Here is a 24,401-nt window from a genome sequence, read left to right on the forward strand (position 1 = left end):
TCCATTATGTGTAGTCATGTGACACTGATGAAAATGCACATACATGTTTAATTTCACATTTACAATGCCTTTGATATATATTATTAAGTAGTATACAGGTAAAAAGTAAATAATTATGGAGAAAATACTGCTCAACAATGTTCCCCTTAATTTTTCATGTACAGTGCCTTGCGAAAGTATTCGGCCCCCTTGAACCTTGCAACCTTTCGCCACATTTCAGGCTTCAAACATAAAGATATCAAATTTAAATTTTTTGTCAAGAAACAACAACAAGTGGGACACAATCGTGAAGTTGAACGAAATTTATTGAATAATTTAAACTTTTTTAACAAATAAAAAACTGAAAAGTGGGGCGTGCAATATTATTCGGCCCCCTTGCGTTAATACTTTGTAGCGCCACCTTTTGCTCCAATTACAGCTGCAAGTCGCTTGGGGTATGTTTCTATCAGTTTTGCACATCGAGAGACTGAAATTCTTGCCCATTCTTCCTTGCAAAACAGCTCGAGCTCAGTGAGGTTGGATGGAGAGTGTTTGTGAACAGCAGTCTTCAGCTCTTTCCACAGATTCTCGATTGGATTCAGGTCTGGACTTTGACTTGGCCATTCTAACACCTGGATACGTTTATTTGTGAACCATTCCATTGTAGATTTGGCTTTTTGGCTCGTTTTGGATCATTGTCCTGTTGGAAGATAAATCTCCGTCCCAGTCTCAGGTCTTGTGCAGACTCCAACAGGTTTTCTTCCAGAATGGTCCTGTATTTGGCTCCATCCATCTTCCCATCAATTTTTGCTGAAGAAAAGCAGGCCCAAACCATGATGCTGCCACCACCATGTTTGACAGTGGGGATGGTGTGTTAAGGGTGATGAGCTGTGTTGCTTTTACGCCAAACATATCGTTTTGCATTGTGGCCAAAAAGCTCGATTTTGGTTTCATCTGACCAGAGCACCTTCTTCCACATGTTTGGTGTGTCTCCCAGGTGGCGTGTGGCAAACTTTAAACGAGACTTTTTATGGATATCTTTGAGAAATGGCTTTCTTCTTGCCACTCTTCCATAAAGGCCAGATTTGTGCAGTGTACGACTGATTGTTGTCCTATGGACAGACTCTCCCACCTCGGCTGTAGATCTCTGCAGTTCATCCAGAGTGATCATGGGCCTCTTGGCTGCATCTCTGATCAGTTTTCTCCTTGTTCAAGATGAAAGTTTGGAGGGACGGCCGGGTCTTGGTAGATTTGCAGTGGTCTGATACTCCTTCCATTTCAATATGATTGCTTGCACAGTGCTCCTTGAGATGTTTAAAGCTTGGGAAATCTTTTTGTATCCAAATCTGGCTTTAAACTTCTCCACAACAGTATCTCGGACCTGCCTGGTGTGTTCCTTGGTCTTCATGATGCTCTCTGCGCTTTAAACAGAAGCCTGAGACTATCACACAGCAGGTGGATTCTATTTATCATCATCAGTCATTTAGGACAACATTGGATCATTCAGAGATCCTCACTGAACTTCTGGAGTGAGTTTGCTGCACTGAAAGTAAAGGGGCCGAATAATATTGCACGCCCCACTTTTCAGTTTTTTATTTGTTAAAAAAGTTTAAATTATTCAATAAATTTCGTTCCACTTCACGATTGTGTCCCACTTGTTGTTTCTTGACAAAAAATTTAAATTTGATATCTTTATGTTTGAAGCCTGAAATGTGGCGAAAGGTTGCAAGGTTCAAGGGGGCCGAATACTTTCGCAAGGCACTGTATATAAGGTACATGGAATTCCCTGAGTATTCACTGGACCACTGTGAGGAACATTTTATGTGCACACTGTGGCCAGACCAGTATTACACCTGTTCAAAACCAGAGATCATAGCAAGATCTAATAATAACATTTCATGATTAATATCCATAAATGAAAATTCTTAATAAATTACACTAGAACAAACACAAATGTCAGGTACTTAAATGCCCCCCTATTTTTTCTGTCTGTCTTCACTTCTCTAGTGGTTATAGACTTTGACGGCCCCATCTGTTTCTTGCTTTGACTTTATGCACATCAGCTTGTCCAATTATGCCATTTAAAAAAATATTTCTCCATGCTGTTTGGATGTGATTCATTCAATTGAAGCCTCTTTCAAAATCTGCACTGGATTCTTGAACTGTAGCTGTTGGATCTCCTTTAACACCTCACATCTATGTGTTGCAGCCCCCATGTCTGAGAATGTGCCGATTGACCCTTAAGTTTTTATTTTTACTATGTACTTGAATTCAGCATATTCACTTTTAATGGCCCCCATAGAATGTGGATGGTGGAGAATAGTCTCATACTTTGCCAGCGTAGCAGTATCTGTTTTTCCATAGTCAAACCTGATGTCTAAGCTTAGTGCTTTTAACTGCAGACCACTCCTAATTCACCCTCTGGAAAACAAGCATCCAAGTGATCAAAGAGTGAATGAATAAAAAGAATAAGCTCATTTCAGCTGTCAGCTGAAAAGGTCCTCATTAACAGTCACACCACTGGAAATATTTCTCATCCCACAAGTTTTGAGGATGTGACTTCTCAATCTTTTGCTCTTGCAAAGCACTGCCCTTCCATATTATCCAGGTTGTATCATTCAAAAGTAGCCTTTCTTATGTGTGCCTGCCCGCACACAGCAGCTCCCAGAGCAGTGAGTGACTTTGAACTTTGAATTACTCAGTTTTTTTGTGGCAGGGTTAATTTTTGCAGTGTTCTCAAAGCACAATGCAGTTCCTCAGAACAGAATTGACAACTTTGTGCTGCTGCAGCTATCACATTTCCTTCAGAGGCCTGAATGACAGTGGATCCTCATTGCGAATCTTTTCGGTTCTCCATTTTGCCCCTCTTCACAGTGCATCGAGAGAAAGTGGAATATACTGTCATAAGAAGAGTTTCAACATCTTGCATCAATGGCACATCATTCCAGGCATCTTCAATGTGTCTTTGATTGCCACAGCATTCAAATTACTTTTCTTCTGAACTTGATGCTTGAGGTATTCCAACTTCCAATCAGTCCACAATACTAAACTTATTTGGCTTCGTAGCATGTTTTGCAGAGCAGCCCTTTCTCACTCGAAAAAGAAAAAAAATCACCCAGTCTCACTTCTTTTTCTTCTGCCTACAGTACTACAACAGCTATTCCATCTTAAATGACGGCATTTCAGTTATTTCTGAATAAAATATATTAGGCTTGACCTAACATTTCGATTTTTGTACTCAAAGTTATGATTTTCCCATTTTATGCAACTAATTATTTAAGAATAAATCTTTTGGTATGCTTACAACACTATTCATTCATGCATTACTTACTTACATAAATGTTGTAGTGTAACTGTGTTAATTATTAGTTAACAAATACAATTTTTAAATATTATTTATATATTTCCTCACATAAATGATAGACTTTAGAGTTTGTTGTTGATAGCAAATTCATTAAACAAGGGACTGGTATCTAAGGGCTTTGTCATTCCTGCAGCACCAAGTGGTTGTGTGATGACTGAGTGGCTTGAGTGGGAACCGTGCAGCACCACCTGTGGTTTGGGCACAAGAAGGCGTGAACGCATGATAAAGATGCCTTCCCGCGATGGATCTATATGTAATGCAGAAATGGCTGAAGTGGAGAAATGCATGATGCCCAAGTGTCGTAAGTTATCACAAATCTTTGAAAATGTATTGATCAGTGCTGTTTTTACACTGACAAAGAGAATGAGCTTGAATGTCAAATCATTTTGGATAAATTAATTAATGTATTAGTACAATATAGAAATTTGTAAACATTAAGACCTGCAAAATGATTATTCTATGTGTATATAGTAATCCTATTAACCTGTAAATTTTCACTCTTCCTCTTTGGCCAATTATCCATTTGGTTTTAGTATTTTGCTTGCATATATAATTTCTTTTCAGTTCTTTTCTTTTTAAATTTATTTCCAACCTTAGGCCATATGCCATTTTGAGGCAAAACATGTCTTTCACAGTCATGTTTCATGGGTTTTTTGCAAAAGCAATGTTTAAAACTTCACACATGCATTATATAACTTATAAAGTGAGTTTCTCTCTGTTAAATTCTTAGTCAGAAGAAACAGAGTATCTTTCAATGTAACTTATTCCTGACATGGATTGATGTTAGGAAGAATGGTAAGGGCTGCTTTGGAAATTGTATTTTTTGTTCAGAATTTTATTACCATGTTTTTTTTTTTAATCCTAAAAACACAATCCAATTTACAACTCAAAGAACATTTTCCAATATCATCCTAATCCAAGAACAGAAATATGATTTTCAGTCCAATAGTGATAATTTTACACAAATGTTCTCTTTCTGAAGATACCATTCCATGCATGTTGTCACCCTGGTCTGCCTGGAGTGAATGTAGTGTGACATGCGGGCTGGGAATACGAACACGACAGAGAATGTTGAATTCAGATTCTGTGGAGTGCCCAGAGGAGCTGGAACAGTCTGAGAAGTGCATGCTGCCTGAATGTCGTAAGTTCCTGAAGAACAAAACTTTTTATTTTCTTAATGTACAGTTTATTATTGGTCCTGTCATTTGATAAAGGTGGATAAATTTGTTTGACCTTTTTGGGACTGATTATGCCCATTGTCTATAAGATGCATTTTAGCAACATTGTTGTTAAAATTTCATGCCTGAGGCGATACCGTTTTGGAAAAATGTCTTTTTACTGAACATAGGACTCGTTCAGTCTCATAAAATTAACTAGGTTGTCAATTTAGCACTGTAGTTAATAACTTGTACCAAAATTTGTCCGTTAACAGCTTGTTACATTTGAAGAAATTTGGAGGTCTTTACAGTGTACAGCTTTGCAGAATTCTTGTGCAAGTCTTGTGCAATATTTAACAGACAACAGGTATGTTTAGAAGACATTTATTAACAAGAATAAAGCAAACATACAATCTATCTACTGTGTGTGAAAAGGGGCTGCTGAGGCCTTGAGGTCAGGAATACAGAAGAACAAACAAATAAGGTTGACCAAGTTGGCTGACTGTAGGATACTTAGACCATTTGGTTTCTAAAGTCTCATTCACATGTGAAATGTGAGAGAGTGTGTAGGTGTGTGTTTCATGGGGTGCCAAAAGTTAGAGGAAGGACGGTTAGCTTAGCATGCAAAAGATCCTGACCCTATTGTTGCATTACATTTGTACTTGGATGTCCAAATTTCCACGGTTCCAAGTTGTAAGTTTTACCTGGAACGCCCCCGAAATCGGATTTCCTACTCGGATTGTCAGAGATTCCTCACCACTGCCAAGCTGGCTTTCAAAGATGGCTGGCTTGAGTTTAAACAGTAAACACCCCTTCGCCCTTTGATTCTTTTTGTAAATGAAAATCCAGGAGATAGAAAAAAAAGGTACATTCTGCTTTTTTGTGTTGCCTCTTCATTCACCACGTTTGAAATTTGCATGTATGTCCAGATTTTGTTTACCGTATTTTCACGACCATAAGGCGCACTGTATTAAAAGGCGCATGCTGAAACATACAGTAAAAAATGACAGCAGAAGTAAAACAGTGAGTGTTATGGAAAGTCAAGGAGGCCTGGACCCAGATGCAGAGTAAAAGATACGGCTCTTTATTGATAACAAAAAGGTGCAATACGAAAGAATCAATCAAAGTAGCAATGGAAACAACTCTAGCAAAGTAACAACAGAAAATCTACGAACTAAAAATCACCATACAGGGAAAAAAACGTCGAGAAAAAGTACAAACGAAAACGCAGTGACGAGGCACTGGAACAAACTCACACGCTGGAAGTAACCACGGAAAACAGGAGGCAAAAACCTGGAGATCACAGACGGTGGGAGCTAGACACTGCAGCGAAACAACAATCCGGCACCGGAGGCAAAGAGAGGGGAGTTTAAGTAGCCGCCGAATTACGGTAATGCGCTGCAGGTGCGCCAGAGGCTCAGCGCTCATCAGAGTTCGGCCCGCCCCTGCCGATCCTGCAGGTGGGGGAGGAGGCGAGAAACCCGAGCCACAACAGTGAGTTTCGACACATTTATTGAACAAAATATTCATTCTTCCGCCACAAAACCATCAAAGTTTTCATCTTCTGTATCTAAATTAAACAGCTGCACTATTTCAATGTCCAACATCCCGAATTCCTCTTCTTAATCATCTGAATCAGACTCACCGACCGGTTCCGCTTCAGCATTGATGCCGGCTTTTGTGAAAGCTCTTACAATGCATGAAGACGGTATCATAGCCCATGCGTCGCCGCCGCTGCCTCATAGTCTTTGTGAAGCAGTGTTCCGTCATCCAGCGCTCTGTCTGTTTCCGCGGCAGCCATGAACCACGGTGAACAACGACTTCTCGTGCCCCGTTGTGCATATCGCCACCGTGCCGGTCCCTTTTTCTCCACTTTGTGGGCAAAAAGGGATGTTAAAAGTCAGAGGGATCTTATCCATGTTGGTGATGTGGCTGGGCGCGGTTATCTTGTCGCAGCAGTAGGTGCGGAAGATGGCCATCCTCTCCTGGTAATCCGCGGGCAGCCGCTGCGCAACAGTTGTCCTTGGGCGTATGGAGAGATGCCGTCTCCTCATAAAGCGAAAACACTAAGATTGCTCGATTGCCATTTTCAGCCGCATATTCGATGGCCTGCAGTTTAAAGTAAGCCTCATTCATTCGCGTCTCGCTTGACCGGCGCCATTTTAGGGGATCCTTACGCGTAGGTGTGCCGCTAATCGACTGGTGGAGCGTTTACCGTAGTGCACCCACCAAAGGCACACAGCAGATTTTGGAACTCCGTCCACACACAAGGCGCTCCGTCGATTTTTGAGAAAATCTCAGTGTTTTAGGTGTGCCTAATAGTTGTGAAAATATGGTATATTCGGACAAGGCAAGCGTGATTATCACTTTGGTGGAGGTCACCATCTTGTTTTCCAACATCGTTACAGGAACGCTAAAAATTCAGCTGTGATGTCATTCTGAGTTCTGACTTTCAATGTAAATGGAATGCAGAATATGTATTGCAACCTAACTAACATCAACTTCACAATGTGTCAAAGCCAACTAAACCATAACCTGGCTATTAAACTGATCACGACAACTCACTACAACACAAATACATCAGTTTGAAGTTTTTACACAAACTAAGGAATCTACTGAAAGACCAGGTCCATCCTATATATACTGTATCTTGTGTTTTTGGAAGAAGCTTTGCCTGTTCCTGGCATCTGCCAAGGACATGAGACACCGGAGGCCCCAGATAACGTAAATCTCAAAGAGGTCAAGCCAACCTATTCAGGACATATAAGCCATATAAGACAGGATAGAATGGACCTGATCAACCGGACCCGGTTGTAGGTCTAGCAAACGACTTATTTTTCTAGCAGACAAGTTATCTTTACACAATGCACACGTTGTTTAAAACTCAGTATAAGCTGTCAGTGCTTAGATAATGACCAAACAAGGAGAACATTTAGTATATATTCTAAGAAAAAACAAACCAGTACATGCTTGCATGGATCATAGCTATAATGATTAAAGTTGACTATTTAGTATGAATGTATGAGGGCTGTCCTCTCAGATCAGCTGCAGCACAGATGTATATTTGGTCATAAGTGTATTTCCACAACATCTCATGGGTGCAACATTGCAGAGTTCAAGCCCTTTGTGCAGCTGTTCTTCTCAAAAGTCAATGTGACCTCCCCGTCGGCCAATATGAGGGATGTCACACTGAAAACATACAAGAATTTTGTGAAAGCAGAATTTTGTGAAAGCAGAAGTAGACATAATTATTCACAGACGACACAATACAAACTCTCACCTCTAGAGCCCATAAAGCCACACCCCTTTTTCACTTTCACTTTAATCTTCATCTTTTTGCTGGCAGCTCCGCTTATCAAGTCTTCCTCGGTTGTCAAACAAACAACCAAGTACATGAGTTCACAGGCCTGAAACATACAGAACATGGCAAGTCTTCTATCTGAGCTATTTTATATCTCATGTTAGCCACACAATCCAGCAGCACTTGACTGTTTTCTCTCCTTGTCTCAGTCACAGGGTCACCAAAAAGTAATATAAAAATAAAAGTAAAACAACAGCCACAACACTACACAACAGATAACATCAATAGCAGCATTACTTGTGTCCTTGGGCCAGTACATGCGTTGGGTTTGTCCTGTGGCCCTTTGGCTTTGGCCGCAGTGGGTTAATTGGACCCACTGGGTTCTATTTCCCTTTTACTAAATGTGATGCCAACAATAAAACTTTGTAAGGACCACACCACTTTGGTTCATTCCATTTTACTTTATGTATGCTTTCTCATTTTTAGTAATGCAATTGGCAGTGCATTGCTCTTTCCTCTGGACATGATTCGTGCCTTAGCATTTCATTCGATTGGCTCTTTTGACCACTGCTTGTCTCTGGGGATGGAACACTGTGTCATACTTGCATTGTGTGCCTCTTCCACTTCCTTCAAGGTCTTTAATGTGAAGTGTTCAGAGTGGATGACCTTAGGCTCTCCATATCATGTATGATCTCTGTCTTCAAGAATTTTACGATGTTGGCAGCGGTTTCGGCTTTGCAGGGGTACGATTCAACCAGCTTGAAAATTTGTCCACCATGTTCTTTATTCTGGTCCCGTGTCTGTGTAATCAATTGCCTTTTGGCAGTGGATACTGGCCTGTGACGGTTTTTATTGCTCTTCTGTCCTTGTGGGCACTGCAGGCCTGGGAATCATCCACAAAATTGCCAATGGTGTACCTTAGTTGGGCCACCACCACAGTCTTTTTAGCAGTGTCTTCATGTTGTCTATGTTTTCATGGGCTACTGAATGTGCCTGTCCTAGCATCATTGGTTCAGGGATGCTGCCGGTCCGTTTTTCATCTACTCTCCTACTCTGATAGTAAATGTGTGTTTCCATTGATATTTTCCTTCTGGCAAGGCTTTTTCCTGCATTTCCAGGATCCATGTCTCTGTTGGTTTATTTCCTTCTCTCATTTCTGACTATTCTTGATCTTTTTCTTCTTCGTCTTGATCTTTTCTTCTCAGTGGCATCGTAAAGCCACCAGATTTCTTTGCGACCATATCTACTGCATTGTTTCCTTGTGAGATCCAGCCTTTTTCCTATAGCCTTTGCATTTATTACTGCTACTTCGATGTGCAGATGCATGGCTTTTACCAGCCTTTTCAAAGCCTCACAGTGTCTCACAGCGTTCTCTGCCAAGTTCTTGAAGTTTCTCTTCACCCACATTGGTCCATCGACATGGACTGCCGCAAGATCATATGCGGAGTCTGTGATAATGTTTCTTGTTTCCCCTTCCAGCAATTCCAAAGCTCTCGTTAACACAACTATATCTGCCAGTTGCGCAGAGGCTGGTTGTGGGATGATTTCAGCTTTCACAGTGATATAGCTGTTGTAGTTCAGTTCCACTTTTGCATAAGATGCAATGTCTTCACTTGTTTTGTAGCAGCAGCCATCTGTCAAGTATATGTGCCGACCTTCCTCCAACAGCGAAGTATTTAAGGCATCATTGAGGTTCTCATCTCTGTGCCTTGTTTTGCAGTCATTGATCTCTTGCATGTGCGGCAGGTTGGTGGCCATGTTGACACCATCACTGAAAAATGTGATGTTCGGTTGTTTGTTGTCCCTACTTGTTTCCCTCATGTTTCTATGTCCCTCCTTAGCAATAATTTATATCCATGTAAATGACAGCTTTAGAAATGGCTTCATTTTATTACTTGAGTCAGTTGGTTTCCTCCAGCAGATAAACCAACCAACGCATAGCTTCAACCACAGTGACTTGCGGTGTTGAGGTAGAACATGTGTCAGTGTTCCCTCGAAACCCACTCCTGTCAGATCATTCTTTGATCACTTTTACATTTATGATTAAGGATTCTTCCATGCTCAGAACACAGTCTTACTATGTTTCAGATAATGCTGTAGCTAAGTTTAAGGAAGCGATCCCTGTGCTGATCCCAGGACCACCATGTGCTTCTCCAGGGATCAATCATTATAATCTTAGCCCTCCAGAGGTTGACTCTATTGCTGAAGGTGCAGCAAACTCACCAAGTAGACTAGTGATGTTATTTCTTGTGTAGTTTTTCTGCTCCCCCCCCTTTCTGTATTCATCTATGTATCGCCGCCTTCAGAGCTGAATACTGACCTCCGACCTCGCTGACCCATTCAACTTGCACCTTATTTTACTTATTATAAGGTTAGGGTTGTATTTCTGTATGTATTGTATTGTATGATCTATGCCTATTCTCTCCTCTACCTCTCCTCTATCTCTCCTCTCCTCTCCTCTCCTCTCCTACCTATACACTCCTCTCCTCTCCTACCTACTCTCTCCTCTACCTGTCCTCCCCCTTCTTCTCTCTCTCTACCCAGCCGGCCATCAGCAGGAGGGTCCCCCTACATGAGCCTGGTCCTGCTCAATGTTTCTTCCTGTTAAAAGGGAGTTTTTCCTTGCCACTGCTTTCTCAATAAAATTAGCGCATCCACAAAGGACACCCATGCAGGGTGACCCACCTTGGTTCAGCCTTTGGGTATTTTCACATTGCCAGCAGTAGTGGGACTGACCTTCCGTTTAGAAGGTCTCATGACTTTTTTCTGAGAAAAAAATTCTTCTTAGCGAATAATGTGTCTGTGTGTCTTAAATTCCTGACAACTGTGGAGAACGCAGTGAACAATGATGATGCACCTAGCTGAGAGCTCTAGATCCTCTGGAGGCCAGTGCTGAGTCGACATATATTAATTTGCAAAGTTCACAATAAGGCCACTCAGAGCGACCCAGTCTGGTAAAGTGTCATTAACTGCGTCCAGCACAGTCCCCTAAATTTGCCACTGAATCTTTTCTTTGCTGCTGAAGCTATGTAATTCGCCTATTTCAGAAGTGGCATGATCGATAAAAAGCTGTAATATCACTACACATGCTGTAGGTATACAAACAATTCCTGATCCTTGGGATTTCCCGAGCATGTTGTACTTCACATATGCTTCCATTAAAGATTGTGTAGCTGCACATTGGATTTGTTTGACTGAAAAATGGGGGGATCACTGCCCTTCAAAGATAAGTCTCTGTTAACAGGATCTTCAATGACTAAATCAGAAGCCAACAGGCAGAAACATCAACATTATCGTGTAATTTAGCGGGATGGCTTTCATATTGCAGGTGACATACGTCGTCCCACTAATTTTCCGGGTCGATTGAAGGGTCATTCGACCAAGGGCGACCTGCGATGATAACCTTTCACATTGCTGAAACAACCCATGTGAAAGGGGCTTTACTGCTGCTTTCAGCAGCGTAGAAGACTTATGTTTATTAAAAAAACATTCTTATGTCCATGCACTTTTGATTGTCTAGCAGAATGTTAAGGAATGGAGGAGTGAGTGACTAGCGTTCATTTTATTTATCTGTTACACATAGCCATGTAGCCATCAATCCACAGACTAAAACATTCAGCAAATTATTAGATTATAATATACTCTTTGGCTGAAAAACAAAAACCTAAAAAAACTTTTTACCTCTATTTGTCAAACTTCAATCTATTAACCTCCCTGTTAATATGAGTTGTATTTATATTATTTATTCAATTTACTTTGCCATCCTGTTGTAGGTTTTGCTGTCAATCATCTCAGTCTAGTAGTAGTACTGGTTTAAACAAACAGGGGCATCACACACACACACACACACACACACACACACACACACACACACACACACACACACACACACATACATCTTGAGGTTCCTAGGAAAGACATCTAGCTCCTCTCACTTTGTCCAGAATTTAATGCCCATTTATACCGATACAAATAAAACTCTGTTATGTGCTGTCTTTTAACTCTACTCCTCAGGGCTTAACCAGTCCTCTCCTAACTACATTCATATAGAGGACATCATCAGTACACCACCATCCTTTGTACTATTTTATTATTTTTATTATTGTTGTTATTATTATTATTATTATTATAGTCGACCTATTTTCTCAACTATTGTGTGTTTTGTCATGTCTTATGTCTTGATGTATCACAACAGCCTTTTGTGTTGAATTTTGGGACTTGTCATGATAATTTTATTTGACTTTTATTTGACAAGGAAAAATAATCCCTTTGAGATTAAGAGCCTTTTTTTAAAGAAAGTTCTAACCAGGATATGCAGCAGCATTTGCTGCAAAGAACAAATCTATTACAAAATCACACAATTGTACCTCCAAAAGAGTTAGAATAAAAAAGTTAAAACATGATTAAAGCCATTAAGACAGGTGCAAAACAATTGAAACACAAAGACATCCAAAAAAGAACAAACTTATCTGGACATTGGGAAAATCAAGGACAGTGGTTCTCAGTTGACTATGCCTCAGATATATTATTCTGAAATGGACAACAAAAACAACCCATTACAGGAATATCATGAGTGGAAAAGTATCTGCAACAATAACTAATGTAATATTGTTATTATCATTATCACAAATGTTGCATTATTTACAACTTTTTAATTTACGAACAGTCTTCTGATTACATTATGGAAGCAAAAGTTGGCACTATCCTGAGGCAAAAAATGAGGAAATTCTCCAGCACCATCATTTTTTTTTTCCATCAAGATGTTATGAAGTGCTAGTTTCTTCTCAATGGCCTCACAGCCATGTCCACAGATGACCATTGGGTTCAAGACATGTAAGACATGTCTACTTTTTTTATGTTACAAAACTTAGATAGTTGATTAAACTTCTATGTTCAACACTTTGTTTCAAATAGAATTTTGATATCAGAATATGACATGCCCATGTACATATGTATTAAAAGTACCAATGTAAGCTTGTAGGCACACATCTAAATTAGAGTCATAAAGCTAATGCTAGCATCACATTGGATGTTACCACACTAGCTAAATGTTTTGGGGTTTTTTTGCATTTTATGTTAGCAATGTAATTTTACTCCCCTTCAAAACTTGCTTCCCCTGTCTTTTTCCTAAGAGGAATGTGAAGAGGTGGAGTATCAAAAGGAGATTTTTACATTCTAGGAGTTATGGGTGGGGCTAGACCTTTTTGGACTGCAAAGGTCGCAGGCACAGACTGGCTAGGCAGACTGGATTTTCATGTGGGTGTTCTCTATATAAACAAGTTGAACATGCTTGGATAAGGACACACTGAAGGGGCTTTCTCAACCTGACACTGAAGTGAGGGGAAACTGACAGATTTTTATCTTTAAGTGAATAATGAGGTTATAGGATTATTTATTTGGATTCCTATTCTGTCCAATTTAAAATGAATTTGTTGGTACATTTTTGTAAAAAAATAAATAATAAAACTAAAAAACGCTTTTTTTAGGTGCACAGCACACAAGCACAGCAAATATGTACTCTTCTGTCATTTCAATTTAGTAGTTGATTCATAATACAAATCCCAAAAAAGCCTGTCATTCCAGGATTTCAGATTTTTAGGATTGTTGAAGGTTCACCAAAAAAATTGTAATGCTGTTTGCTTGTCTTTCAGGCATTTATTATTAAGAAATTATGGTTCAGGTGTTTTATATTTTGTTAGACTGAAAATAATATGCATAATATGTTGCAAACAACCTGTGTCAAACTTTTTTTTTAATATTCCAATCCAGCCATTGACTGCATGGTCTCTGATTGGTCTGACTGGTATGAGTGCAACAAGTCCTGCGGTAAAGGCCACACCATCAGGACTCGGATGGTCAAGTTGGAGCCACAGTTTGGGGGGAGCACCTGTCCAGAAACTATTCAGCGGAAGAAATGCAAAATCAGAAAGTGTCAAACCAAAACAAAGGCGGAGACACGAGAAGTTGGAGGAAAGAGAAGGAGACATGGTAAAGCGGGTAGTGATGCAGTTGTTGGCGACCAGCAAGGTGGGTTGGATCTGTTCATTAGTGTGATGCTGTTACTCAAGAGTGGGGTTGATATGTTCCTGTCTGTAGGTTGTAGGATGCAGTCTTGGACCAGCTGGACTTATTGTTCCAAATCATGTGGAGGGGGGATCCAGGAACGTTTCATGTACTTGAAGAAACGAGTTAAGGGGTCTCTTGAGAACAACTGCAAGGACCGCAAAGAAATCCGTGCCTGTCATGTTCATCCATGCTAGAGCCCAACAGTTTGCCATAAACAGGGTATAAAACAGGCAGCAAAATAAATAGGGTTTATTAATCATGAAAGGTGATGGTGAGGCAATGGCATACTTATGCATTTTGGAAGGCAATATATGTTGGATATCATAGGGATGTAGTGGCAATAAAGTCCTGCTAAATGAATACATAACATGAGCAATTAAAAAGAAAAAAGTAAAAAATAAAATGCTTGTCTTTTGAAACAAACACCAGTTTATGCGCTTGCTCAGTGGTGTTGAAGTCAACATTTACTTGCTGTTTCGGAGAATTACAATTGTAATTCTTCTGTGTTTTTTCACACTGTATGTCCTGACAAAAACAATAGTTCATTTGATAGATTTTCAGCAAATCTAAGTTGCATTAATGATTAATATTACTGTCTTAAATATTTGTAGCAATATCTCCTGGTTCATGTCACGGAAAGTTGGTGTATGGATAAATGTTTTTAGAACAAAAGAAGCAGTGTAATACCTGTAGCCAATACCTTTAAAAAGATGTCCAATTTTGTGAAGCAACACCACAGGCTGTAATTTCTTTGCTGATCTAATCTACCGGTTCACAACCGTTTTTCCAATAAAAAGGTTTTGTCATCAGGTGCATAACACACTTCAGACCTGAACTTAACTTTATTCTTTGAATAGAGTAGGCCTCATTCATTACATTCATATATACATAGTCTAATATTTTTGGTTTCATAAGACCAAAACTATTTTGGACATCAAAACTCATATCAAAACACCTCTTTTGATTTTTGTTCTAGGGCAGAAAAACAGTGGATGATGTATAGCCCCGATCTTGCTGACATGCAGAGAACAGTTCAGAATAGCTTGATACATTTAAATGCGGACCAAAAATATGTTTAACCTTACATACATAAAGAATTTTGATTGTCCAATTGGATGTGTTATTGGGAAATTAAATGCACAAATTTAAATTTTGATAACGTCACAACCTCAGCACAGAGAAAGCTCTCTGCCCCCCAGGTTGTGAACCACTGATTTAATTGGTGAGATTTAATTTTTCCCATTAAATTAGAGGGAAATTAGAGTGGGTGTGACGAGCAGGGAGACTGGATTTGAGCTTGGGCTCAGGGGTTGAGTGGATCTGCAATGTACCAGGACCACGGTGTTCATACCTGCCCAAGGAAGTTACATAGTTCAGTTGCTGCTGACACAATCCCACTAAAGTTGCCATTTGAGCACCATTAATTCTATTAACTATTTTTCTACCACATCAATGACTTTAGAGACATTAAAACTGAAAATATATATATTGAGGTTATGGAACTTGAAGTACAACTTCAAGAAGTGCTCAATGACCCTCATTTTAACAAATGTCCTCCTGTAATTCTACCAGTCAAAAAAATCCTTGTATTGTCGTAAAAAGTTATAAGTTTAGCAATTTAAAATCAACATATAAATGATTCAACAACATAGTTTCCTTCTACTGGCACTTAAAAGCAAAGCATCCCATCATTCCCCCCAAAAATGTTAGATAGAGATCAAGAATCTATATTTCATATATTATATTGTTTTATACTCAAGATAACTACAGTCATTTTTTAAACAAATTAAAATGTAAAAAATAGACTGAGGATGCCTATTTTTCTTTTTCCAAGTTAAAGATGCTAGCACATGTAAACCGTGGCAAAACTAAATTATGTGATGCATAGCTCCGAACATGTATGTTAACTTTCCTCAACTAACAGATACATTCAATAAGGGATGTTTTATACTTAAATAAATTGGTATATACATATATATATATATATATACTAGTTGACATGTTCTCTGAAGTAACATAATCACACTTTTTCAGATTAATATTTAGCATGTTAAAAAGGGATTATGCTTTCTCTTCCATGGGCTCTGGTATGAATCATGAGCAAGCTTTTTGACACTGCAGAGATATAAAATCTCGCACAGGCTTTGCTGCACATGTTTTTTGATGATTAAAAATAGACATTATATTAGAAATCCATGCATTACCTATGTTATATTCGTAGCACCATTGTAGTTACGTACAGTACATTGTCACTTCATGTTCATGCAATTTTATCTATAAAGTATGTATTTTCTAAGAGACACATATGCAATAAAGTGTGAAAAATCAAGGAGTTATATTTTCATTTCATACTTAGGCTCTTCTCAAAATTGAAGCGGCCCAATATCAGCAGGATTGAGTGATATCCACACAATTACTTGACCTTTTAAACATTTTGATTGACAAACCTAATAGGACAACAATGCTGAATGGATTTATTGTGTACCCTCCCCGTGACCCTAATAAGGGATAAAGCAGTGAAGAAGACGAGATGAGAAAAAGCACAGCTGGTAGCTATTAGATTCCACGAAGATCAAGTTTTTGGCCGAGACTAACAATTAATCTGAGCAGTAGATAATCTCGACATTTGAATTTACAATAATAATTAAATAAAATGATCATACTACTAGAAATTTTATATATATAATGGATAGGTCAGTGGTTTATGCCACTGACTTTGGTGCGGAAGGTTATCGGTTTGAATCCAGCCGTTAGGCAAGGCTCCTTATGCATATATGCCTACACCTCGGTATGAGCGGAATGATACCTGATAGAGTCATACCGGCTCGGACGTCGCCCGGGTCAACAAGGTCCGCGTCAGGGGTCAGGGAACCAGGGCCACCTGATGTCAAATTGGCGACTGGAACAAGGCATTCATGGAGCAGGGCAGAGAATGTGGTACTGATGGAGTGTTACTATGGGAGTAACCCCAGCGAGAGAGGGTACATGCGGAGGATGTGGGAGAAATGGGTACTTTGAAACCCCACATCCGCACTGACTAAGAAGCAGCTCTTAGCTCAGTGTTCGATTACCCGCATTAAGAAGCTGCTATCACAGCTAGAGATTGATGAAGCACAGTGTTGTGCCTCACCCACGGTACAAATATGCTATGGCAAGGGGGAGCCAGGATGCCAGGTCAGTATGGGGGTGATTTCATCATCGAGAGATGATTGGGTACAAAGCCCCAATGACAGACGGAATCGGGAAAAAGGCTGACCTGAGAGAGAGAATCATGAAGTCCTGGGGGAACTCAACTACCTCCCTGCCAAGGCTAACACACAAAGTACCAGACCAATCTCTACTGGAGGACATGAACACGACACTGTCAACCATCCCAACCACTACCATCACTGAGACCAATCAGCTGATGTATGCAGCAGCAACGGTAATCCTACAGATGCTTGGCTATAAGATGAAGAGCATGAATAGCCATAAGGAGCAAATGGCCCCATGGAGGAGAAGACTAGAGGAAAAAATCATGGCATCACAGAGAGAAGTCAGCATCCTAACAGAGCTGAGTAGAGGCGTGAATCCGAGGACAGAGCGGCCCAAGAAGTACAACAAACTGTCCATACCTGAGGTACTGGAGACTGCTAGGCAAAGGCTCACAGCCCTGGCTACCCGACTAAAAAGGTACACAAGAGAAGTAGAGGAAAGGAGAATAAACAGGGTGTTCTCCACCAACCCAGCAAAGGCCTACTCTCAATGGCAGGGCAACAAGATGACAACAGACCCCCCCCAGGGCTGAGACAGAACAATACTGGAAGAGTATCTGGGAGAAAGAGGCAACGCACAACACTACTGCAAATGGCTGCAAGACCTACAAGCTGAGCACAGCCAACTCCCAGAACAATACCCAGTAGTCATCACCTTAGCACCCATCCAAACAAGAGTGTCCAAAATGAAGAGCTGGACAGCACCAGGGCCCGATAAGATCCACGCCTACTGGCTTAAGAAGCTGACTGCACTCCATGAACGTCTGGCAGCACAGATGAACCAGCTGCTAACATCAGGGGACCACCCAGAGTGGCTAACCCAAGGCTGGACAGTCCTCATAATGAAGGACCCCCAGAAGGGCACAATACTGTCCAACTACCGGCCCATAACCTGCCTTAGCACCACATGGAAGCTCCTATCAGGCATCATAGCGGCTAAGATCAACAGGCCCATGGATCAATACATGAGCAGAGCACAGAAAGGCATAGGGAACAACACCAGAGGTGCCAAACACCAGCTACTGGTCGACAGGGCAATCGCCCAGGACTGTAGGACGCGGCACACCAACCTGTGCACTGCCCGGATTGATTACAAGAAAGCCTATGACTCAATATGACTCAATCCGACACATGGATACTGGAGTGCCTAAGGCAGTATAACATCAACAGGACACTAAGAGAGTTAATCCAGAACTCCATGAAGCTGTGGAACACGACAAAGCCTATTGCACAGGTGAGCATCAGATGTGGCATATATCAAGGAGATGCCATGTCCCCCTGCTGTTCTGCATAAGCCTAAACCCCCTTAGCCAGATCATCACCAAGAATGGCTATGGGTACCAGTTCCAAAGTGGAACAACCATCAACCACCTCCTCTACATGGATGACATCAAGCTGTATGCCAAGAACAAGCGTGACATTGACTCCCTGATTAACCTCACTAGCATCTACAGCAAAGACATTGGGATGTCATTCGGACTAGATAAATGTGTGGGGATGATATCTAGAAGAGGAAAGCTGATTGCAACTGATGGGGATGAACTATCTGAAGGGAACATCACAGATGTGCAGGACAGCTGGGGATCCCGCAGGCAAATGGTAACCATGAGGAGGCAGCTAGGAGGTCAGCCACAGCCAAATACCTACAGAGATTAAGGCAGGTCCTGAAAAGTCAGCTGAATGGTAAGGATAAGATCCAGGCCATAAACACCTACGCCCTGCCAGTAATCAGATACCCTGCTGGCATAATACCCTGGCCACTGGAAGAGATACAAGCCACTGACATCAAGACAAGGAATCTCCTCACCATGCGCGGAGGGTTTCACCCTAAGTCCAGTGTCCTGAGGCTGTACACAAAGCGAGAGGAAGGGGGCCGAGGACTAGGAAGTGTCCAAAATACTGTCCAGGAGGAAACAACAAGCCTCCGAGAGTACATCAAGAAGATGGCCCTCAATGACCCACTGCTGAGGGAATGCCTCAGGCCCACCAAGGAGGAGGAACCTGAGGGGCTATCATGGAAGGACAAGCCCGTGCAGGGAATGTACCACCGACAAATTGAGGAAGTGGCTGATATCGAGAAGACACACCAGTGGCTGACAAAGGCCGGACTGAAAGGCAGCACAGAGGCACTACTCACTACTCACAAGAACAGGCCCTGAGCACCAGAGCAATAGAGGCCAGGGTCTACCATACCAGACAAGACCCCAGGAGCAGACTGTGTGGATATGCCCCTGAGACAGTCCAGCACATCACAGCAGGGTGCAAGATGCTAGCAGGCAAGGCATACATGGAGCGGCATAACCAGGTGGCTGGCATAGTGTACAGGAACATCTGCACTGAGTATGGACTGGAGGTTCCAGGGTCCAGGTGGGAGACACCCCCGAAAGTGCTGGAGAACAAGCAGGCCAAGATCCTGTGGGACTTCCAGATCCAGACTGATAAGATGGTGGTGGCCAACCAGCCTGACACATTGGTGGTGGGTAAACACCGGAAGACAGTGGGGGTGATAGATGTAGCAATCCCAAGTGATAGCAACATCAGGAAGAAGGAACACGCGAAGCTGGAGAAGTACCAAGGGCTGAAGGAGGAGATGGAGAGAATGTGGGGCATGAAGGCAACAGTGGTCCCAGTAGTGATTGGGACACTGGGGGTAGTAACACCCAACCTGAGTAGATGGCTCCAACAGATACCAGGAACCACATCAGAGATCTCTGTCCAGAAGAGTGCAGTCCTAGGAACAGCTAAGATCCTGCGCAGAACCCTGAGACTCCCAGGCCTCTGGTAGAGGACCCGAGTCTGAAGGAAGGAGGCACCGCCCAGGAAGGCGAGGAAGAGAATTTATATATATATATATATATATATATATGTGTGTGTGTGTGTGTGTGTGTGTGTATGTGTATGTATGTATATCAGTGGCGGGCCGTGCATTTCACACCTAGGCCTTCAGTAGTGCTACGTCTGAATCAATCCAACCCTCAATAACTATTTTATGGCTATACAACTTCTACTGCAGGTACAGCTGCGACACACATAAAAAAGCATCAAAAATAACCTGATAAAATTGCAATATTACCGTATTTTCACAACCATAAGGCGCACCGTATTATAGGCGCACCTTCAATTAACGACCTATTTTAGAACTATTTTCATACACAGGGCACACCGTGTTATAAGGCGCATAGCATAGAAACTGCGTAGTGCCTGTGGTTTAATGACGCATTCACTAGATCGAGCTGCGCTAAAAGGAATGTCAATAAAGCAGTCAGGCCCGATACAACTCCTTCTTCACACTTGACGGCATCCCTCACCGCTGGTGTCCACCAGCGGGTTCGGGCATTGCCGCCACGAAAGGCACCAACCACCTTGCGGCCACAGCATCGGTCAGCCGCCTCAACAATGGAGGCACGGAACATGGTCCACTCGGACTCAATGTCCCCCGCCTCCCCCAGGACATGGTCAAAGCTCTCCCAGAGGCGTGAGTTGAAGCTCCTTCTGACAGGGGACTCCGCCAGGCGTTCTCAGCAGAACCTCACACGTTTGGGCCTGCCAGGTCTGTACGGCATCCTTCCCCACCATCGGAGCCAACTCACCACCAGGTGGTGATCAGTTGACAGCTCCGCCCTTCTCTTCACCCGAGTGTCCAGAACATGCGGCCGCAAATCCGATGACACAACCACAAAGTCGATCATCGATCTGCGGCCTAAGGTGTCCTGGTGCCAAGTGCACATGTGGACGCCTTTATGCCTGAACAAGGTCTTTGCTATGGACAATCTGAGATGAGAACAGAAGTCCAATAACAAAACACCACTCGGGTTCAGATCAAGGGGGACGTTCTTCCCAATTACACCTCTCCAGGTCACACTGTCATTGCCAACGTGAGCATTGAAGTCACCCAGGAGGACGAGGGACCCCCAGAAGGAGCACTCTCCAGCACTCCCTCTAAGGACTCCAAAAAGGGTGGATACTCTGAACTACTACTACTACTAACAGTCAGGATCCGTCCCCCCACCCGAAGGCGAAGGGAGGCTACCCTCTCATCCACCGGGGTAAACTCCAATATACAGGCACTGGGCTTGGGAGCAACGAGAATTGCCACCCCTGCCCGTCGCCTCTCACCATCGGCAACTCCAGAGTGGTAGAGAGTCCAACCCCTCTCAAGAAGACTGGTTCCAGAGCCCTTGCTGTGCGTCAAAGTGAGGCCAACTATATCTAGTCGGAACTTCTCAACCTCGCGCACCAACTCAGGCTCCTTTCCCACCAGAGAGGTGACATTCCATGTCCCTAGAGGGATCAGACCACCAAGGTCCCTGCCTCCGGCTGCTACCCAAAACACAATGCACCCGACCCCCTTGGCCCCTCCTGCAGGTGGTGAGCCCACGAAGGAAGGGGGTCCCATGTTGCCTCTTCGGGCTGTGCCCGGCCGGACTCCATGGGAAGAGGTCCGGCCACTAGGCGCTCGCCAACGTGCCCACCCCCAGGCCTGGCTCCAGGAGGGGGCCCCGGCGACCCGCATCCGGGCAAGGGAAACCTGGTACCAACGTTGTTTTTCGTCATTAGGAGGTCTGGGCTACACTTCATCTGATCCCTAACCTAGGACCTGTTTGCCATGGGTGGCCCTACCAGGGGCATATAGCCCCAGACAACATAGCTCCTGGGATCATTGGGACACGCAAACCCCTCCACCACGATAAGGTGGTAGCCCAGGGAGAGGATAGACTGGAACATGTGATTGGAATTAAAGGGACAGCACTAGACTGGCTTAGATCATATTTATCTGATAGATACCAGTTTGCTCATGTCCATGGTGTTCCCTCCTCATACAGAAGGGTTAGCCATGGAGTTCCTCAAGGTTCTGTACTTGGACCAATCCTCTTCACCTTGTACATGCTTCCCTTAGGGAACATTATTCGGCAGCATGGGATACATTTTCATTGTTATGCTGATGACGCCCAGCTTTATTTATCCATGGTTTCAGAGGAGAAAGAGAAGTTAGTGAAGCTTCAGACCTGTCTTAAAGACATAAAGTCCTGGATGTCTTCAAATTTCCTCATCCTTAACTCAGGCAAAACTGAGGTCATGGTGTTTGGTCCTGAACCTCTCAGGGATAGATTAGATCACATGATCACTCTAGATGGTATCTCATTAACATCTAGTCTCTCTGTGAGGAATCTAGGAGTAACTTTTGATCAAAAACTCTCCTTTAACTCACACATTAAATTAGTCTCTAGAAGTGCCTTTTTTCACCTGAGGAACATTACAAAGATTGGGAAACTACTGACGCAGCTGAAAAGTTAATTCATGCTTTTGTTACTTCTAGGCTGGACTATTGTTATTCTTTATTATCAGGGTGTCCAAACAACTCTTTAAGAAGCCTCCAGCTGATCCAAAACGCTGCAGCCAGAGTTCTGACAGGTATTGACAAAAGAGATCACATAACTCCTGTAATGGCGTCTCTTCATTAGCTGCCTGTTAAATTTAGAATCATTTTTAAAACCCTTCTTTTGACCTACAAGGTCCTCAGAGGCCTAGCTCCATCCTACCTGGAGGAGCTAGTGATACCTTATCAGCCCAATAGCCCCTCTCAGAATGCTGGTCTACTTGTGGTTTCCAGAGTTTCTAGGAGTAGAATGGGGGGCCGAGCATTTAGCTACCAGGCCCCCCTGCTATGGAACCAGCTCCCTGTCCAGTTACGGGAGGCTGACTCCATCGCTACTTTTAAGATCAGACTTAAAACTTACCTCTTTGAAAAAGCGTATTGTTACTAATTCTGTAGTTCCAGTTACTATTATAGACAGACAAATGATCATACTTAGGGGGTCGTCTAATCATTAGGTTAACATCTTAGCTGTGCTGTTATAGGCCAAGGCTGCCGGGGTCTGGAAACATGATCACCTGACAGGCCTCTGTCTGGGTCATGGTTTCCTCTCCTCTCCTTTCCTCCTCCTCATCAAGCAGACTAGTTATGCTGATTCTTGCGTAGTTTTTCTGCTTCTCCCCATCCCCATTCTCTATTCATTTACAGGTATCGCCACCTTCGGAGCTGCGTGATGACCTCCAGCCCCGCTGACCCACTCGGCCGGCAGCTTGCATAAATAGTGTATTTTTGTATGTGTTTCTGTGCCTCTCCTCTCCTCTCCTCTCCTCTCCTCTCCTCTCCTCTCCTCTCCTCTCCATTCTATCATCTACCTGTCCTCCCCCCTCTCCTCTCTCTCTACCCAGCCGGCCATCAGCAGGAGGGTCCCCCTACATGAGCCTGGTCCTGCTCTAGGTTTCTTCCTGTTAAAGGGGAGTTTTTCCTTGCCACTGTTGCTTGTTGGGGGTTAGGCCCTGGGATTCTGGAAAGCACCTTGAAACAATTTTGATTGTAAAAGACGCTATATAAATAAAGATTGATTTGATTTGATTTATTTTTTCCCCTTGCCATGAATACATTCAAAATTGGAATGCTGAATGTCAACGGAGCCAGGGATGCAAAAAAAAAAAACGGGCACTTGTGTTCGATACAGTAAGAAGAAAATGCGTTGATGTCATGTTCCTCCATGAGACCCATAGCGATGGACGCATCGAAACGGACTGGGAGAAGGAGTGGGAAGGGCAGGCACTGCTGAGCCTCAACAACACCCTCAGTGGTGGAATGGGCCTCCTTTTTTCAAGGGGCTTCACTCCATCATCCCTGGAGGTGGAGCATGTGGTGAGGGGACGGTGTTTGCTGGTGAAGGCGCACCTCCAGAATCACTCCTTGGTTTTTATTAATATTTATGCTCCCACCAATGATACAGAGAGAAAGAGCTTTTTAGAAAATGTCAGCACCGCTTTAAATGGTTGTGGGGATGGAGAGTTTTTATTCCTGGGTGGGGATCTTAACTGCACAGAGTCTTTTTTTAGACCGCGACCATGCAGAGCCTCATCCAGCCTCGCAACATTGTCTGAGACGGCTGGCCTATTTTCATGGCCTGGTGGATGTAGGAGGATGCACGCAGACAGCAGGCAATACACATGGTCCCGCCTAGGTGACGGTAGGATATCCTCAGCCAGTCTTGAACGTTTTTATTGTTTTAGGCATCACTTCAGTGTTTTTAGGCAGTGTAACATCATGCCAGTTGGTTTTACTGATCACTCGCTGGTTTTAGGGGAAGTCACTATTCAATTCAATTCAATTCAATCTTTATTTATATGGCACTTTTCATACGCTAGGTAGCACAAAGTGCCTCACAAAGGATAAAAACAGCAAAGAGAACAAGAGAATCAAGAAAAGGACACACACACACACATGCATACAA

At 42.7% G+C, this 24,401-nt stretch overlaps 1 protein-coding gene and 2 long non-coding RNA genes across 12 annotated transcripts in view; all 3 read left to right on the plus strand.

Annotated features, from left to right (window-relative positions):
- Nucleotides 1-16,196, plus strand: part of LOC130536635 (spondin-1-like) — a 104,318-nt gene extending 88,122 nt beyond the window's left edge. For 8 of the 10 annotated variants that reach the window (XM_057052717.1, XM_057052712.1, XM_057052715.1 and 5 more), the window contains 4 exons: nt 3,477-3,644; nt 4,326-4,484; nt 13,571-13,828; nt 13,898-16,196. In XM_057052717.1, the coding sequence (XP_056908697.1) occupies nt 3,477-3,644; nt 4,326-4,484; nt 13,571-13,828; nt 13,898-14,061 (749 nt within the window). In that variant the 3' untranslated portion in view covers nt 14,062-16,196. The remainder of the gene's footprint in view (nt 1-3,476; nt 3,645-4,325; nt 4,485-13,570; nt 13,829-13,897) is intronic. The other 2 variants (XM_057052716.1, XM_057052720.1) reach the window with 2 other exon arrangements.
- On the plus strand, nt 4-2,082 carry LOC130536653 (uncharacterized). Its single transcript, XR_008953423.1, has 2 exons — nt 4-158; nt 1,738-2,082. It is a non-coding gene; the product is annotated as an uncharacterized LOC130536653 (long non-coding RNA).
- Nucleotides 4,874-10,979, plus strand: LOC130536650 (uncharacterized). Its single transcript, XR_008953420.1, has 2 exons — nt 4,874-5,904; nt 6,594-10,979. It is a non-coding gene; the product is annotated as an uncharacterized LOC130536650 (long non-coding RNA).
- Nucleotides 16,197-24,401: the final 8,205 nt, after the last annotated feature.

Source organism: Takifugu flavidus, chromosome 13 (assembly GCF_003711565.1).
Source record: "Takifugu flavidus isolate HTHZ2018 chromosome 13, ASM371156v2, whole genome shotgun sequence".
Classification (NCBI taxonomy): Eukaryota; Metazoa; Chordata; class Actinopteri; order Tetraodontiformes; family Tetraodontidae; genus Takifugu; species Takifugu flavidus.